Raw genomic sequence first — 18,914 nt, forward strand, 5'->3', positions numbered from 1 at the left:
GCAATCCCTTTAGCACTGGCACACAGAGACCTTGGAGTGGTGTTCTGGAGGTGTTGCCTGTACAGGCATGTGGTGGAAGAGGCTGCCAGTTTGCCAAGAAAACAGATTTACTGAGCAGAGAATTTAGTAAATGAAATGAGGGCTCCTTCCTCCTCACCCAGCCAAGGGTGAGGGCTGCCTATATAGGTGTGGCTGAATACTCTCAGGCTTTTTGACTGCTGACTTTTTTTTACTTAATAGGTGTTTTGGTTAAATCCCAGCTTGATTGTGGATGCTGAATCATTATTTCTGATTAATGCAACTTTTTTTGAGGAGGTGGGAGGGAAGCAGAGCTGTGACATTTCAGCCTCCTTGTCCTTGAGCTGTGCAGCTCTCTGAACAGTGGTGGCAGGGTGGTCCTTCCTACTGATGGAGTATCCTCTCTGCTGAAAAGGCAGCCTGAGAATAGCTGCTTGCCAGTGTTAGAAGGGTGCATTCAGGGCCATCCAGAAAATCCTTTTCCTCAGGTCTGGATTGCAGTACACCCTTTAGGTGCTAATTTAGCAAATCTTCCAAGAAGAGGCAGGGAAACTGTTAGCTGGGCAGAATACTTCTGTGGCTCTTCAAAGGATTTCTCATGGTTTTGCCCATGTGCTTTCATTGTATCCTTGTGTTTCTGGACACTTGTGAAGAAGGGAAGACTTCAGGAATAAATTTGAGACTTTTTAGTCTTTTCCTACTTTGTCCAAGTCCATATTGCTGTTGGAAGAGTTGTTACCACAGGAGATAGAGGGGTGCAGAGATCAGGCTTGGATGTTACTTTTGGATCAGCTGTCACGTTTCAAAAGTCATAGGTTTAGATTTTTCTGGAAAACACTGATTGGCATAAGCACAATTGCTTCTCAAATGGAAGTTGCTGAAGTACTTGATGCCCTTCTAGCAAACTAGACACTGAGGAAGTAATGCTAGGGGGGAGTTCTCTCTTCTCCCAGCTCTTCTCTGCCTTCTGCTGTGCTCCTGAATGCTTATTCCTGCTCAGCTGATGGAAGGAGAGCATCTGTGCCTCATGTGCCCTGTGGAGAAGAGAGGGCTTAGTGAGTAGGTGCTTCGGGTCACCAGGCTAGGAACAGAAATGATCCTCCTCCTCTTCTCCCTGTCTGCCCAGATGGGCTTTGGTTTTGCTCTGACCTCTCTACTGGAAGACAAACCTCTCTGAACACTTAATGGTGTCCTGTGGGTGTCCACCTTCCTGTAATATCCTTGTTTCTGCCCCTTCCCTTGCTGTTCCTACTTCTCTCCTTTTTCTCTCTGCAAGAGGTTCATCATTATGTTCCTGTCATTTGAAGCTATGATTTCAGCCAGTTTTGACAGTCTTCTCTTGACCTTCATGCTTAATTCTTCCTCTTTTGCTGTGGAGACATTTGTGATGTGATCTTTTCTCTCCTCTCTGTGCTGCTGAAGCTCCTGTATGTAACTCCCACTTATTGCTGATCTTGTGGTTGTTTTGTTTTTTATCCTGGAGTTACATATCTGCAGAGTCTACTCAGGGCAGTTTCTGGCTGGCACTGTTGCCTGGAAATATAATTAAATATTGATCACTGAGCATTCAGCAGTCAAATGAGTTAACATATTAATTATGTGTAAGAGTGTGTCATTCCAGTAATGTTTGTTACCACTGGCTGTCATAGTGTGTGTCTTGAGAGGAAGGGTGTACATGGACCTTGGAGTGGTGTTTGCGTTTCCTTTTGCCTTTTAGTGGTTATGAATCCCTTGACCAGTGGTGCTCTGGGCATTGCTCTTTTGCTGGAGCTGTTGTTTCTTGCCTGTTCCTGCTCGTCGTTCTCTGCTGATAATGAATTTTCAGAAGCCTTACACTACCTCAGTGGTCAATTCTGAGGGCAGCCAGGCTGGACTAATCCCAGTTAACATCTTGCTTCCGGACTATCTGCCAGTGGTTGACTTGATTGAGGAGCTGAGTAGCTGCTGGCTGGAAGATGTGTGTGTGTGCCAAGCCTCCACATCACAGAGAGTGCAAAAAAATCCACCTTGTGCTCCTTGCTCCCTGGTGTTCTTCACTGCTCTGACTCCCACCCCACCCTTAGCCCTACAGAGGGGATCCATTGTGGATATGTGGCTTAATATGGAAAAAATGTTTCTCTGTTGCAATGTCTTGCTACCAGTACACATTGGATTCTGTCCATTAAAATGCTTTGAAAACCTCTGGCCAAAGGCAGCTTTTTATAGGAGCTGTGTGATTACCCTGAAACAGTCCCTGCCAGCTTCCCCCATGCCACAAGTGGTGTAAAACATCATAAAGCCTGACCTCAGCGTGTGTGGGGAGAGATTGTTCATGTGTCCAGAGAAGGGCAGTGGAGGTGGGGAAGGGTCTGGAGCAAAAGGCTGATGGGGAGGAGCTGGGGGAGACTCAGCCTGGAGAAGAAGAGGCTCAGGAAGGACCTTGTCACTCTCTACACCTCCCTGACAGGAGGGTGCAGCCAGGTGAGGCTTGGGCTCTACTTCCAGGGAGCAAGGGACCAGAGGAAATGGCCTCATGTTGCACTGGGGGAGTTTAGGTTGGATACTGGGACAAGTTCTTCACTGAAAGGGTGATCAGGCATTGGAAGGTGCTGCCCAGGGCAGTAGTAGACTCACATCCCTGGAAGTGTTGAGAACATGTGTGTGGTGCTTAAGGACATGGCCTAATGGTGGAAGCTGCACTGGTGGTTGGATTTGATGATCTTTGAGGTCTTTTCCTGCTATCCAACCTATATTTCCCCTGACTCAGCTCCTTGCCCTTTCCTCGAGTCCTGTCACTGGTCACAAGAGTGAAGAGGTCAGTGTCTGCCCCTCTGCTTGCCCTCAGGAGCATGTTGAAGACCACAGTGCAGTCTCTCCTCAGTCTTGTCAGGCTGAACAAAGTGACCTGAGCCCTCCTCATGAGGCTTCCCCTCCAGACCTTTCCCATCCTTGGCATCCCTCTTTGGAAACTCTGTATCAGCCTGATGTCTTTTTTGGTGCCCTGGTGCCCAAAACTGCACGCAGGACTCGAGGTGAGGCCACAGCAGTGCCAAGCAGAGTAGGACAATCCCTTCCTTTGACCAGCTGAAAATGCTGCGTTATTTTATTTGTTTTATTAGTTTCTCTTCTTTCCCCAAGGTATCACTTTGCCACCAGGTCAAGTGTGCACTGTCTCTACTTAGTAGGATGGAAAGGCTGAGCCATGGGATTGCTCCTGCCTCTCTTGTTTCCATCTCCATCTGAGGAAAGGTCCAGCTGTAGCTCTTGCTACTGGCTGCATCCCTGCCTTGTCAGATGATGCAGGGAGTGGTTCCTGCAGGCACTTGTTTCACCAAGCTGCACAGTGAGCATGGTCTGGTTGCCTGTCCTTCCTCATTTCAGTCAAAGAAATGATTCCAGATGATGCAATCTGTCTGAATCCCTCCATGGCCTGTTTTTCCCGGGAAGGTGGCTTTGAATGCTAAACCTGGCTCCAAGAATTGAGGAAAACTGGGTACATCTACAAACAAACTAATGAATCCATGGAATGTATTGTGTGTAGGAGTGGGGGAAGGTGGGGCTGTGCACTAACAGATCCTGGTGTTTGCTGTAATTGCTGAGAAACAAACAACTCCGCATCTCGTTCTGGGTGATGTCTCATACCCCCTCCTGTGTGCAGCTGGTCTGCTGCCAGTGCTGCAGTGCCAGCTGACAGTGACATATTTGTCTGTCTGCCTTGCAAGTCTGTCCCTCTGTGCTTTTGTCCCTCTGTTCTCTGAGCATCTTTAAATCCATATTTTCTTTCCCTCTCTTCCCTATTTTTGTCTGCTCTCTCCCCTTTCCCCAGCACCCCATCAGGCCCCTGCTTTGGCTTTGAGGGGAAATGCAGCATAAAATGCTGCCTGAGGCAGGCATGGCTGGAGCTGGATGATCTTTAAGGGCCCTTCCAGCCCAAATCATTCTGTGATAAAATGCAGTGTCTCCACTGAATCCATCCACTGGGAATGTAATAACAAGTACAGCTGAGCAGAGCTGCCTCCCCTAAGGTGCTGAAAGGCATAGGTAAAAGAAACACCAGGTGCCAAAACAGTATGAGAGGGGTTATAGGAACCAGTGGCTGGAAAACTTGCCTAGGGAATGCCAGTTTAATTGTCTGCTAGTTAATATGCAGTTAAAAGACAAGGAAATTAAGGTAAACTGGTAGTGCTTTTTGGGTAAATAAGCACCAGATGAAATCCAGTAGTGTAACTATTTCAGATCTAGATCTTTCACTGTGATAATACTGCAGAGATACTGAACTACTGATTTTTAAAGCTTCTCAAAGGACAGGATAGTCAAAGGTAATCTTATTAGCAGGAAAGGAAAAGATATTTTGGGGAAAATCTCTTTCAAATGCAGGCCCGCAAGGCATTGTCAAAAAGCATAGTAATGTTTCAGTGTTCTGCCTCCCTCAGTAAGCCCTAAGGAGAGACTTTACCCATTGGTAAACATGAATTACTCCTGGTCTCAGAATAAATCTCATTCCAGAGATTGGCTGCTGCTCTGGCTTTTATAGAAATGGTGCTGTGTTCTTCTCACTGCCCTTTATTAAGTGCAACATCCACACAGATAGCTAAGGTGTCTGTATCTCTGTTGCTAAAATACACATTTTTATCCTCTGTGAAAGGACTGTTGCCAGTTCAAATTGTGCTGCAGAGTCACTGGAGCACACTTTGGCAGTCCACTTTGACCAGATAAAGCAGGTTGTTTAGGGCTGTGTCTAGTCAGGTTTTGAATATTTCCATGGGTGGAGACCTGGGGGCTCTATAACCTCCTGACAATTTAAAAAAATCATGAAAGTTATCCTGAAAACTGTGTGCTGCTTGTCACTGGGCACCATTGGGAATAGTCTGTCTCCCTCCTCCTGTTCCTTTCCGCCAGGTATTATGCACATTTACAGGATTTCCTTTGAGGCCTCTTTTCCAGCCTTTCTTCAAGTAAAAGACACTCCAGTTCCTTAATCATCTTAGTGGCCCTTACCTGGATTAACTCCCCCAAGTGTGTGTCCCCCTTATCCTGGGGAGCCCAGGAGGGGACCTGTCACTCCAGATGTGGCCTCACTCATCCAGATGTGGGGCAGAGGCACTGCAGATGCTGTCAGACCTGCAGGAGCAGGGAAGCAGGTATAGTGGCTGTAATCCCAAGGAGGGTCACGTGTTGCTTATCTGCAAAACTTCTGCCAGGGCTGGGTGCTGCACCTTTGGCAAGGCTGCTCTTTGGGGAAGTGAGGATTGCCTGTGCTCCCAGGGAAGCTTTCCCCCAGGAGTCTCATCTTGAGGAGTAAATATCCTTTTTTATATATAGGTATTCCTGCAGCTTCCCCTGTGTCTGAATTGCAGCAGAGGAAGTTGCTTTAACTGGATGGCAATGCTGAATGCCTCTGTACAAGCTCACCAACTCTTGTTGGTTATCTTGAGCCAGTCAGTATTGTTTCTTCTGGGTGAGGGAGGGTCCAGGCTTCCCTGGTGCTGCCTGAAGGAGCATTTGGCCTCAGCTCCACTGTCTGCACTTCCTGGAGATGTTTCTCTTGGGCTTATATATGGGGTGGTGGAAGCAAAGAAAACTTTGTTGATTCACCTCTCTTGATGGGGCTGGGGCTGTGGAGTTGCTCTCACAAGCCTCTGGTGGGGTTTCTCTGCTCAGTGTTCAGACAAGATGTTGGAATAGTCAGGTTTCTTGTCTGTGTGCAAAATCTGATGCTGCACATCTACAACTGCCCGTACCAGCTTGACTGAAGGAAGGCTTTGCCATTCATACAGTCATAGAATTGTTAAGGTTAGGAAAACTCTGTAAGACTGAATCCCACCGTTCCCCCTGCACTGCCAGGTGTGCCCCTAAGCCATGTCCCCAAGTGCCACATCCACACCTTTTGAGTGTTTCCCAGGCTGATGCTGTGCGTTCTGCTGCTCTTGTGGCTGAGTCACCTTTTGTAAGGCTGGAAGCTGCAGCAGAGCTTGCTGAGAGCTGCTGGGCATAAAATTAAATTCACTGTGATCACAGGTATTTAAGTTGTTTATGGGGCTGCACAGAGAGGAAATACATGCCAGTGATAGCAAGGAAAAAGTCAACTTTTTTGCCATGCCATTCCTTGACAAATGAGAATATTTGAAGGGGATCACACCTGATCTTGGAGTGTCCCTGACATGGCATGTGTTTCCCAGGGCACCTTTCTGTGGGTGAGCCTTTCTGCATTTGTTTTGTGGACTTTGAAGTTTTCCATGTCAGGGAGTACTGACACCTGTCCTTTTATTTTCCTTTCTTCTTTTTACTTGTCCCCATGGCAGGAGTTTGTGATGAGTTAGTCTTTAAGGTCCCTTCTAGCCCAAACCATTCTATGATTTCTTTGTTTCCCTGAGCCTGAAATAGCAACACCAAGCTCCTGTCTTAGACTCTGCAATTCTTGGCTCAGAAACCCGGGTTCCCTGTGGCATTTCAGCCTTGGTTATAAAAATAACCTTCAGCTGCACAAGTGGCTTTAGGAGCAGTGACACACTGGGCCACCTTGAGCATCCTCTGTGTGCCTGTCTGTGACTGGGGCTGAATCTCTTCTAGGAGGGGCTGCTGAGAGCATGAAGGATGAGGAGCTAAAATGGACAAGGCCTTGGGCAGAGGAGGAGACGGAGATGATTTTACCTTGTGCAAGGGGCTGAGTGTGGCAGCAGCACTTTAGACAGCGTGTGTAAGGACAGCCTTTGTCTCTGAGGTCGCCTTTCACAGCCTGCTGTGCACATTGTGCCTTGCCAGTCCCCTCCTGAGGGGATGTGCTCCCCCTCTAATGGAGCATCCCTGAGTGCCCCTGTGAGCTGAGGCTGAGCTGGGCTGCCTGGGAGGCCTTGTGCCCGTGCTGGGGCTGCTTGGAGCCTGGGGATGTTTACCCAGCCTGGCAGAGCCATGACCTTGCTGTGAGGACACGAGCTGCACCGCTGCTCTGGGCTTCCAGGGGGAAGCCAGGCTTGGAAGTAGGCTGTGCTTCAGATAACCAGGGCATCTGAAGGGGCAGAGAAGGTAGATCCCACTTCTTGTAGGATGCCGTTGTTATGAATAAGTCATGTAATTGTTGGCTCTCACAATTAAGAGACAGATATTTTATAGGTGTATAGTGATGTTGTTGTAATATGTCATTCCATAGTCCTTTCCTTCTTCCCCCCTTGTAATAGCCATGGTAGTCATGACATTTAGAGGAGGCTGGCTTGTTACCAGGAGCTAACATAACACCTGACCTCTAATCAAGATGTAAAAGTGGTCTCCACCAATGGATGGCAGGGAAAGAGTAGACTGACAAAACTTTCAGAGGAACTAAAGATATAAAAGGCAGAGCATCTATTTTGTAGAGGAGCCACATGGCTGGTAGTCATGGTGTGGGGGCTCCCAGCACTGTGATTTTTCCTTATTCAGTCCTTTGTTGTAATTAAATTTTAAAAGTGAGGGTCATTTCTCGCACCTTCCACATTGGGGCAGGGAGAATACGTGCATGGTGGTATAATTAAGTGTGAACGAAAATAATGGAGCTTGTTTTTGATCATGAAAAGCAAATGCTGTATCCATGGAGAAACCTGCCCTGGCCCAGCAGGAGCTGGCACCTTTTCTTCCAACACTGATCCCAGGCCTGCTCAGGGTGCAGCAGGGCTGGGACTGGGCAAAACCCAGATGTGTTTTCTGTGCCCCTTACATACAGGTACCAAGCTGTCCCTGGGGGCTCCCCTAACAGCAGGAGGGCAAAGACTTTGGGTACAGCGTCCTTCCACCCCCAAGCCTTGGTCAGCAACGGGTATCAATGGGTCAGCTTTTGGGAGTGGGAGGTCACGGATTGGGAGCTGTCAGTGGGATGAGGGCAGGGAGCTGTGGAGCATTCTCTCTGCCAGGGGACATCTTGGCTGGCCTTTTGCCTGGCCCGTGTTGTCCCTCAGCCCTAGAGGAACAGGAACACCTCAGGGGTCGTGCAGTGACAGCTGCCAGGTCACAGCACTGTTGCCTGTGCCCCAGGAGACTCTCCTTACCATTTCCCAGGCTCCTCATTGGACAAGAGCAGTGCACCATTTACAAGTGACACTATGTAATTTAAGAAAACAACCCCAAGCCACACCCAATATCTGCTTTTGGATATAGTCTGACTTTCTTCATTAACTCATCCCACAGCTGTAGGCATATGCTCATTCTTGCTATTACACAACTGAGGCTAAAATTAAAACATCTGTTGTTATTTAACTTGAGTTTGCCAAAATACTATGTTTTGAGCAGCAACAGCTTTACTGTTATGTATCATTGGGGCTTTGGAATATTAATTAATGTTACATGTTGTTTCTTAATGTCTCATAGCCCAGGTGGAGCTTTGCAAATGCGTGGTGCTGAAGGACCCTCCTCTGTCCATGTGGCATTGCACAGGTTTATTGAATATTTCTGGTAATGGCCAAATGCTCCAAGTAATGGAGTTTCCTGGAACTGTCAAACCTTCCTGGCTGCAGAGCCAAAATTAAATAGTGGGATCTTGGGGCAGGGAAGCCTCTAGTGTTACAGTTTTAACTCACTCCAGCTTCTTTCTGAATGCCTAGAAAGGATAAAATGGGGATTTCTAAGGTAGGATTTATAGATGTATTTAGTCTAAGGAGTTCTTTATGAAAAAGTCACATATTTATGTGTCTGTGTATATATATATATATATATATTCTATTTTTGTTTTTAGTCTGAATCCTTTACCAAAAACCCTCAAGATTTCTGAAATTAAGGAAGCCATCCTCAAAAATCTGCTTCTCTATCATGAAAGCAGTATCCTGAGGATTGCCAGGAGTAGTACCAAATGCTTGATGTAGGTGGCAAGAAGCTATTGTGGTTTTCTTTTAACCTCTTTGTATCTGGCATGTCTTGTACTGCACGGATCAGAGGGAAGAAAGAAGAAAGCATGTTCTTGCTAAAACAAATAATTGTCAAGTTTGCAGCATGGAAATTATCCTTAGTTAATGTAATGGGGTTTGCTCACCTTTCCTTCATTCATAGGGTTTCAAAGGGGCAACTGTTGTTAAATTACCTGTGGAATGGGCTGGAGAGGGGGATTCAAACCCTTCTGATTTCACAGGAAAATAATTAAAATGGAGCTGTGGTTTGGCTTGATCTCAGAGGTGCTTGCAAGCTAAATAAAAACAAAAGGCTGCCTTGGGGACAGCCTGTGCTGTTAATTAACCAGCTGAATTCTGCCTTCACTGTCCTCCAGTGGCTTTGCAGCGGTTTTGGCACTCGACATCACAACTGGAAGCTGCCAAACACAACTTTGCACCCTCAAGCAGCTGAGCAGCCTTCTGAGGGCAGGCTGGGATATGGAAATTGGAGTGTCTAGGGAGCCAAGTGATGGAAAAGGGCAGGAACTGGCTGCTGGCAGAGGAGGGATGCAGCTCCTTTCCCTCAGGCACTCTCTGGTTGTCTGTGGCCGCCTTCCCCCCTGCTCTGGCCAGCAGCAAGGTTGGGTTCCTGCCAGGAAAACAGCTTTTGTGTTTCCTTCAGTATTCCACTACTGTTTTGGGGAAAGAAACACCAACCCAAACCTGAATTGCTGTTATTACTAGAGTTGGCCAGCTTGCTGAATTGGGCCTTTTAATTTTCATTAACAAATGCTGCCAGGCCATGTTTTTCCAGTGAAGTCATGAGTGTGTTTCCAGATGAGGGGCAGATCTTCCCAGCATTGCCATGGCTGAAATTTGGGCAGGCTGGAGCAGCTGTGGTGTCCTGTGCAGGCAGCCTTCTGCAGATGACTGGGGAGGGATAATAATTCCATTATAATATGTGTGTGATAATTGACTGTCATTCATCCTTTTTTCCCCTGAAACCACAGAAATGTGGGGTGATGGGGGTGGGCATAACTCAGAGTTGGTTATTGGATCATGCAGTTTATTCTTTCAGCATCTGCTTTGATACCACAACAAATGTGGTTTTACTAAGTGCTGTTTGGGAATTTATTTTTCTGGGAAATGAGGCTGTGGAAGCTCCAGCTTCTTTCTCCCTGTCTTAGAAACTCAAAACATGGTGGTGATTGTTGGTTTTGTGGGAAGGTCGCCTTAGCCTCAGCAGGTTTGTTCTGTTCTTAAGAAATTATTAAAGGATGCTTTTGTTCAAATCATCCCAAAGGATCTGTAGCTTCAGAGAAGTTATCCTCAGTGAGTTGTTTTCATAATTGTATTGAATTCCTTTCTTTGGGAAGGGAAAAAAGGGGTGCTTTTTCTTTTCCACATTTAAGAATAAGCTAAGGTGAATGGTGTGATCTTTAGGGAGCTTGTTACTCTATAGGAATTCTGGTATTTCCAGCACATTTCAGGAGAAAAGTTGGCTCAATTCAATTTAGGTTAAATGTGTGAGATAAGATACAATTTTATAGCACTTGCAACAGATCTCCAGTAAAAATATTTGTGATGATAGTTTACTTTATATTGGATATCTGTGCTCAACAGCTGCTTTCCAAATACTGAATTTGGTAAATAGTAGGTACTAGTCTATTTTACAGGTTGCTAGTGACCAGCTCCTCCTTAGGGCTACCCTGGATATATTTCAGAAATTTCTCCTTGTGAGGGTGGGCAGGCCCTGGCACAGGCTGAAACTGGCTGCCCTATCCTTGGAAGTGCCCAAGGCCAGGTTAGATGGGGCTTGGAACAAGCTGCTCTGGGGCCCACAGCAGGGGGGTTTGAAATGGGATGAGGTCTGAGGTCCTTTCCAATCAATACCATTCTGTGATCCTATGCTGGTGATCTGATTGGCTTATTTGTTTGTTGTTTTTTAACTCACAGCAAGGCAGATTTGATTTGTTTGGCTAGAAGTTGGGGTGCAGGGTAGCCTCTGGATCTGCCTGCTGTGGCAGCAAGTTCAAAAGCTTCAAGGGTTGAACAGAATCTGTTGTGCAGGAGCCAGGCTCAATCTCATGTCTCTTCTCTTCTAGGTTTGCAAGAAAAAACAATACTTTCTAAAAAAGAGAAGATGAAGCTGAGGAGGGAAAGATGGCTGCAGAGTGAGTATTCCTGTGACACAGGATTATAAAACATAGTTCTGATGGATCTCTGTACTCTGGGTTTGGGTGACAGAATGCTTCTCAGAAATCTTTGTCCCTCCCCAGCACTGGCATAAAAGTTCCAGGTATTGTTTCTCAGTGTTTAGCACCAAGACTTAGTCATTGCCTCAGTTCTGCTTTTGATTTTTACCATGTGTAATACATGTGACTACATAAACCCTTTGTTTATGCAGAAAGGCACTGTGCCCATATAAGTTGAGCATATTTTTCTCTTTTAAAACTCTGGTACGGATGTGAGTAGCTGTCTGGTGGAGCTCCTCCTCACCCAGGAGCTGTGGGGATGCAGGAGAGGCTGGAGCTGAGCTCTGTGCTGCCATCAGCTAATCCCAGACCTCTGGAGTGACCCTGCAGTGGGCTCCCCTGCCCCCTCAGTAGGGGAGAGCTGTGGACACTGCTGGCTGTGTTACTGCTCTTTCCCACATGCTGCAGGTCAGTGAACCCACTTAGACAGTCTGGCCTGTCTCGAGGCACTGAAATATGAGCTAAACAAACCCAGCCCATGGCAGAAATGCTTCTCTTTGCCTATTTTTGCTCTGGGTGTCTTAACACAGGAGAGGACTGTGCAGTTGTACCCAGTGTGGCAGAGGGGTTCCTTGTGTCACCTGAAGCTGTTCTTGGGACAGGCTTTGCTCCTAACACCTTCTTGCCCAACAGAGTTGGACACAGACTATTTTTGGGGCAGAGGGATGTGGCTTTCTGCTACACCTCATGATCTCTGTGCCTGAGCTCTGAGCCCAAGTTCGTTAACCTTTGATTTCACCAGCTGCACTGAAGGTGTGTCTGACTCTTCTTGGATAAAATGGTATGAATTTAACACACATGAGTGGAAGGAAGCCTCCTCCCAAACAACCAGCCAACAGCTTCTGAGTGCCTGGACATCTTGCTTGGACACAAAACACAGATGGCTTTGCTAGTCAAGTTCAGCTGCTGTCGAAAAGCCCAGGAGCAGGATCCCTACAGGGTCTTATTCCAGCCCTCCCTGATGCCTTTGTAGCATCACTCTCTCCCAAGAGCCTGTGTGCTATTTTAGCCCTGCTGTGGCCTCTTTCCCTTTCTCTTGGCTTTGAAATTACTAAGATGAGGGATTGGAAGTGAAATGCGGAGACTTTGCTCTGGGGAGAACACCAAGACAGTAAACTCCAGGCTAAATTACCTGTCTTGGCAGATATTTGATGTTAAAAGTGCTTTACAGGCACAGTAGTACCTAAAAACTCTGCCAGTTCTTTGTGGAGAAAGAGCTTTTTGTCCCCCAAAAAGAGAAGCCAGCTTGGACTGCTGAAGTTATCACTATATCTCTGTTTTCCTAAATCAGAGTTTGTTGTTTCTTCTTGTCCCAGGGCTGCTTTTGTGACACTGGATGCCAAGACCCTGGGAACCAAAGATCAGCCAGTAGTGCAAATGCAAAACTTTCTCCCATTCCAATAAGTAATCTTTGGAGAGACTAGAGAGGGGAAAAAACTTAAGTAATGCTTCAGACATTAGAAGTATGCACATTTAAAAATACATATATTGCATGGCTCCTCATCTGAACAAGACTTCATAGGAAAAGAATTTAGGATGTTTGCGCAGAATCAGGTGTCTGAAAATTTTCAGCACATACTGTTTATGAAAGCACTGAAGTAGTCAGCTTCATAAAGCCAGACCAAAAAAAGAAGTCGTGCAGAACAGAAAGCTGTGTTCTTGGCAGGGATTGCTGTGAGGAGAAGTGTTTCCAATCCTGATTTGTCACAAACATCCATGTGCAGCAGAGCTGCAGTGCATGAAAAACTGTTGCTCTTCTACTCAGCTGAGCTGGAGAATGAGCAAGACAAAGGTATTAAAGGAGCAGCCACTGAATTGGAGTTCTGCTTCCTTGACTGTGGGAGCAGGATTAGACCCAGGCTTGTGGTCTGTAAGTGGAACTGGCTGCTTTTGTGCTCCCACCAAAAATACTTCTGGCTTCTGTTGGCCTCCCTGTGTCACCAGCTCTGCCCCATGGCTTCTGGCACACTGTCACATCCACACAAGGAGTTTGTATCTTATCTTTGCAGTTGTCCAAGGGACTTGTGGGTTAGGTGGGGCATCTTGGAGTTCAGCTGGAGGCCTGTAGCAGTGCTGGGCTTTTGTGGGCTGTCCTAAAGGACATAGTCTGCTGGTGCTCACCCTGGAAACTGCTGGCTTTGGGAAGTGTGGGCAGCTGTGGGACTTTGTCACATCAGGGAGCCTCAAGGACTGAGGCAGAAGCCTGTGGCTTCTAATGTTCACCTCTTAAGACAAAGAAGGAGCCAGATGGAACATTTGTGCAGCTCTCTGTGCCCACACCCTTGTCAGAGCTGCTGCTGAGAGACCAGGAAACGTGGTCCTGAGAAAGGCTATGTGCATCTGCCACTTGGTGCAGTGCTTTTCCAAGGGTCCAGTTTATCCAGCATCTGTCTGCCTGTACTCCACCATGAGTCATTGAGGTGGAGCCTTGACTCTCTTCAAACTAAGTAAACAACTGACATTTAGTCCATCTTTCCTGCCTCTCCTAGGAGACTGTTGTTTGGTCCCAACAGCAACAGAGAGGGGGCTGTGCCTGTTTAAGGCCAGATTTGGAGTTCACTGTATTTGGGTTGTCTCTTCCCCTCTTGTTTCCCAATTCCATGCAAGATCAGTGTGGTTTTTGCCACACCAGGACTCCTGTGCTGTTTTGCTGTGAGCAATGAACAGTGTAAAGGATGGAAACACAGTCTGTGAATTTCACTCCCCATTGCAATGTCAGAATGGATGTGTGTAGTTACAAGCAAATGCATCAATGGAGGGCGTGACCCAGCTGCATTTTGTTCATTTTTTCTCTGGTTTAAATCACTTCTGGCCTGTTGTAAATGGTGGAACAACTTCTGAATTTCTTAGCTCAGGGGTTATCTCCTGCAGGTGTTTCCCCTTCTTGCAGTAATGCCTTGTTTGTGATGCAGAAATAGAGAGTGTGAAGATGGCCAAGAAAAAGCAAAAAGCTGAAGCGAAGCGGAAAGCAACGCCTGTGGTGGGAGACATGCAGCCCTTGTTGGAAGCCCTGCCTGAGCTCTCCTTCCTGACCACAGGAGGCAGGGCAAGGAAGCCTCTCAAAAGGTTGGTGCCATTTGGGGATGGGTTGTGTGTTTCCCTTCTTCCTGCAGGGTGGAGGGGCCTTCAGCTCAGCTTGTAGCTGCAGGCCATGGTCAGGAAAACAGGGTCTCATTGGCAACTCTGTTTTAACCATCTTTATGCTTTACTTGGCACAAGAGAAAAAGATGAAATGTGTCTTCTGAACCCAAAGCTGGTAGGGGAGCCATATTGCTTGGATGGAGCTTGGCATGAGACAGACTGGGAGCATCCAGATGTCCTGGGAGCTGCAGGAGTGGCACGTGGGTGTCCATGTTGTCATGTTGCTGAGCTCACCTGATAACCTCATCTTGTGGTGTTGCAGGCTGGCATTCCATCCTTCCAGGCCTCCATCCAGGCATTATCCTGAGGCACTTCAAGCCTTTGAGCAGTGCCCTTTGTGCTGTGACCAGAATCTTTGTTTTGTAGTGTGACTTTGGCCAAGAGCATGGCTGAGCTGGCTGTTCCCAGTGCACTGTCAGCTCTCTCTCTCCCTATCCCAGACCTTTGCCAAAAGCCTCTCCTTTGAGAAACCCAAGTTGGCACGGTGGAGGTGGGAATTTGACATGGGCTGATGTCACTTACCCTGCCCGTGACCTGCTAACCCCAAACCAGCCCCCCTTGGTACTGGCATGGAGGAGCCACAGGCTCTTCTTCCCCTTGCTGCCTTCTGGCTGCCCAAATGTCTGTAGAGGAGTGTTTGAAATAATCAGAGGAGGCCTTTATAGGATTTGAATCATTACAGAAAGGAAGGGTAATACTCTGGTGATTTGTCAGCAGTATTAATAAAAGATTAGATTCTCCAGGAATTTGATCTCCTGCAGGGTAAAAGCGCATTACAGGGAGGTTTTTATTCTGCTTTATAATGAATGAAGGCAATGAAGTGTAATGAAGCTGAGCTGCTAACAGGGTCCAAGTGAACAGGCAGCATGCTGGTGATTTTGAGGGGAAATCCAGCAGGAAATGTACCCCAGGATGACTTTTCTTTAGGCTTTGCCACCCTGTGTAGAGCTGCTCATCTCTGAAGGGACTGCCATGGTGACTTGGTGGCACACACAGATTTGGCAAGCCCTGCTCTGGTGACCAAGGGCTGCCATCCAGCTTGAGAAAGGATTTTCCTGACCATTCCAGGAAAACTAGGACCAGAAGTTGTTCCTGTGCTGAGCTTTTAAGAACGAGGGGAGGGAGAGGAGAGGAAAATGAGCAGGAACTGATTGAATTAGAGGTGGGTGATGGAAATGAGTGACATGAAGCAATGTTGAGGCAAGGGGAGTAAGAAGAAAGAAAGAATAGGGAGAAAAAAAGGCAATATAAGAGGATGGAGGGTAGTATGCCAGAGAGAGAAGTAGGAAGAGGAGGTCCCTGTAACAAGAGACAGATCCTGCTGTTTTGAACAGGAGGTGGGAAATTGTTGTGTTTTCTGACCTTTGGGGCAGTTCAGGTGGGGGTGGCCATAACCCCCAGCACCCACCAGTATGGGAATATTCCTCCTTGATTCCTGCTCCAACAGAGAGATGGGATTCAGGCCCTCTTTCTCCCCCTTGGCCTGTGTGCTGGGCCTCTACTTCAGGGCAAATTGGGGTCCCCAGGCTCTTTCTTCTTTTAATTTTTGTATCTGTGTAATCCTGAAAAATGGCAATTTCTTCTCCTTTCCTTAATGTCCAGTTCTACCAGCAGCTCCTGTTGTGCACCACAAGTCCCCAAAGCATTCTCTGTGCTTCCTGTGTGTCCCTTGCTGGGGCTTAGTGCTGGCTTTGTGGTAAATCTCCACTGCTGCTTGGCATCGGGCGTCACGAGGGATGGCATTACACCCCTGGTCCCCTTGGACTTTGCCCAGGGATAAGGAATGCATGGAGAGGTGGCAGATCTGTACCTGCTGCTGTGCCTCTTCTGCACACAGTGCACCATCCTGCATTCTAGCACATAGCAGAGGTGGCAGCTCCCTCCTCTTGCTGAGCATCCCTGGTGCTGCCAGGGTGGCTGTGGAGGCTGGAGCTCTGCAGAGTCAGCAGGAGGGAACATGAGCTGTGCAGAGGTGACATGTGTGCTGGGGAGGGGAGGTTCCATGGAATCTTGGCTCTAAGCAATGGGATCGGTTTGACCTGGAGGTCAGTGATAAGCAGAAAGGGATCTGGGCATGGACAGCTAATGACCAGTGCTGGCTCTGAGAGGTCTGGTTTTCCTGTAATGCCTCCTGCTCTCTCAGCCTCAGGTGGAAGGAGTTTGCATTTCCCTGCAATGCCTGGCTATGGAAATAATTGCCTTTCAGGAGAATTTCCATGCAGGATAATTAATTAGCTGCTCTTTCTGGAGAGGTAGATGCAGAATCCCTGGACTCTTTCCATCCACACAGCCATTGCTAAATTAATGCCCTAACACTCACTTGTTTTGTTTCTTCTCTCCATAGCCACATAAAAGCCAAGGCAGCACCAGCAGACTTCTGTCTGATGAAACAAGCTCAGAAACATCAGCTCCTGTAAGTACCCATTTGTCAGTGTCCAGTTCCTGCTGAGCCTCAGGGAATGGTTGAGACTGGAAGGGATCTGTGGGGGTCACCTGGTCCAACCCTTGTGCTCAAGCAGGGTCACCTAGAACTGGTTGCTCAAAACCTAAGTCCACATGGCTTTTGAATATCAACAAGGATGGAGAACTGAAATGTGTCCAAGTAACTCCTGGACTTAAGGAATAAGGAGTTGCCAGACTATCTGTTGGATAGTTTATACTGCCACCAATAACTTAGTTTTCCCTCAGCACAGCTCTTCTGGGGCTAGGCTCTGTGATCTGGCAGTGTTTGCTTTACTATTTCTTGGATTTCTGTCAGTTTTGAGCCATTCAGCTGCAAACTGAGGCTGAACAGTCAGGCTACAGATGCAGCACTGCTGTCCATGAATACCTTCTCTGTCAGAAACACCCAGTGCTGGTGCTGGTTGCCTTTCTCACTCAGTTCTGCCTTGCTTTGCTTTTGGTGGCCTGGCAAGTCTGTGCTTCTTGGGAGAGAAAAAGTTTGGAGGAACATCTTGAGGTTTCTTTCCCAAGGTAATAGTTTGGATGAGAGGTTCCCTAAGCTTCACCTTAATACCCCAAGCCAAGCTTCAGGAGCATTGGCTCCTCTCTCTGCTTCTCTGGCAGGAGCTGTGAAGGGGAGGGAAGTAGCTGAGCACTACCAAGTGTTTGTCTGGCAGGGCTGTGGAGAGCCTGGCAGTCTGAGGGAGATGAGGATGCTCTAGTGGATGTGGCTGTGTGAAAACTCACAGGGTTTTGTTTCATACTCCTGCTCTGTTCTTATCCCTCCCTGTGTGCTTGCTTTTTGAGACGAGGCCATTTCCCCAGGAAGCAGCTGTGACCAGGCATGCAGAGGGAATTCTGTCATGGTGTCCAGCTAGTGGTGCATGTAGGATTACCAAGGCTCAATGTTCAGCAATAAAGAGAGTCAGTAGAGGGGCTCTCTAAAGAGAATTTGGTGTTGTGCTGGTGCAATCTGAAGTAATTTTCATTCCTGGTGATTGACCAGATCCACAGTCTCTTGTTTCTAGTTTACTAGGGAAAAGCTCTAAAAAAACCCCATTCCCAAGTGATACTGGACACTGTCAGGATTGTTTGTGTCTCTGTGGCATGAGATCAAAGTCCCTGGCTCCCATGAAGCTGGCAGCAATTTGAGCTTTGCCCTTGGCTAAATGAGGTTTATTCTCGCACTGCCTTTCTCTGAGATGTACGCTCAGGATCACTCTGTCTCAGCAGAAATCTGCTACTTTATGAGTGGGTCCTTATCTGCTCAGTTTCTTTCACACGAGGCACTTAGAGAACTGGTGTGTTATTTTTCTTTCCTCAGAGAGGAGGAAGTGGCTCGGTTTCAAGAGGTTATCAGCGATCCCCAGTACAGAGCCAACCCCCTCGTGGCCATCAGCAAGCACCTCTCTGAGAGGCTGGGGCAGGGGGGAGCAGGGGAAGCCCTGTAGAGCTCCAGCTGGGCCCAGACATGCACAGGCTGCAAAGGAGCACATCGCTGGCACCACATCCCAGCCTCTTGGCTCCTTGGAAGCGGTTCAGCAGATGATGAAAACCAAGAGCCCTGCTTTCTGTCTGCAGGAATAATGCAGCTCTCTCCTGACAGGGGCAGCTGCTCCTTCGCAGGGTGTTCTGAGACATTCTTGGGCAGGCATTAATCTCCCTGCAAAGTGTCTTGGTACATTTGCTCTTCTTGGGAGCAGGTATGGTTTCTGAAATTGTGCCCAACGGCCATGTGTCTGTTTTCTGTCATTCCCCCTCTCTCCCTGACAACTTTGAGAAGAGGTTCTTGCTTGCTCTGTTCAGGACTCCAAGCCCTGGAGGCTTTTGGAGTTTGTCATGACCAGTGCTGCTGTTCATGGAGATTGTTTTCTGTGAGAAATTTGACTTTGGAATAAAACATACTTTGATACAGCACTGAATTTGTCTGGCTCTTGTTTTGGTAAATAGGAATTGAAATATGAGTTTCTTTCTCTGGAAAAATGATGTAAAATGATTGTTGTTTCCATGTGTACAGTGGATCAGGAGACTGCTGCAAGCAATGACAAATGACTGCAGATCATGTCTAAATCAGGGACTTGCCTTCCTCCTGCCCTGGAGGGGCTTCCTGTGAGTGATGCTCATCCCTTTTGGCCTTTGAGCCTTGTTTAGCCTGCCCTGTAGGAAGCATCCCAATACATGTCCAGCCTGCAGGCTGTGAACTTCAGCCAGTCATTTTTGGGATTGGGAACCTCTGGAGCCTTTGGTAAAG

General features: G+C 47.5%; 1 protein-coding gene across 1 annotated transcript in view; it reads left to right on the forward strand.

Annotated features, from left to right (window-relative positions):
- SLX9 (SLX9 ribosome biogenesis factor) overlaps positions 1-18,580 on the forward strand; it is a 39,497-nt gene extending 20,917 nt beyond the window's left edge. Inside the window, exons 3-6 of the mRNA XM_074548143.1 lie at positions 10,931-10,999; positions 13,993-14,146; positions 16,566-16,634; positions 17,988-18,580. Coding sequence (XP_074404244.1) covers positions 10,931-10,999; positions 13,993-14,146; positions 16,566-16,634; positions 17,988-18,114 — 419 coding nt within the window. The 3' untranslated portion in view covers positions 18,115-18,580. The remainder of the gene's footprint in view (positions 1-10,930; positions 11,000-13,992; positions 14,147-16,565; positions 16,635-17,987) is intronic.
- The last annotated feature ends 334 nt before the right edge of the window (positions 18,581-18,914 follow it).

Source organism: Zonotrichia albicollis, chromosome 10, assembly GCF_047830755.1.
Source record: "Zonotrichia albicollis isolate bZonAlb1 chromosome 10, bZonAlb1.hap1, whole genome shotgun sequence".
Lineage (NCBI taxonomy): Eukaryota > Metazoa > Chordata > Aves > Passeriformes > Passerellidae > Zonotrichia > Zonotrichia albicollis.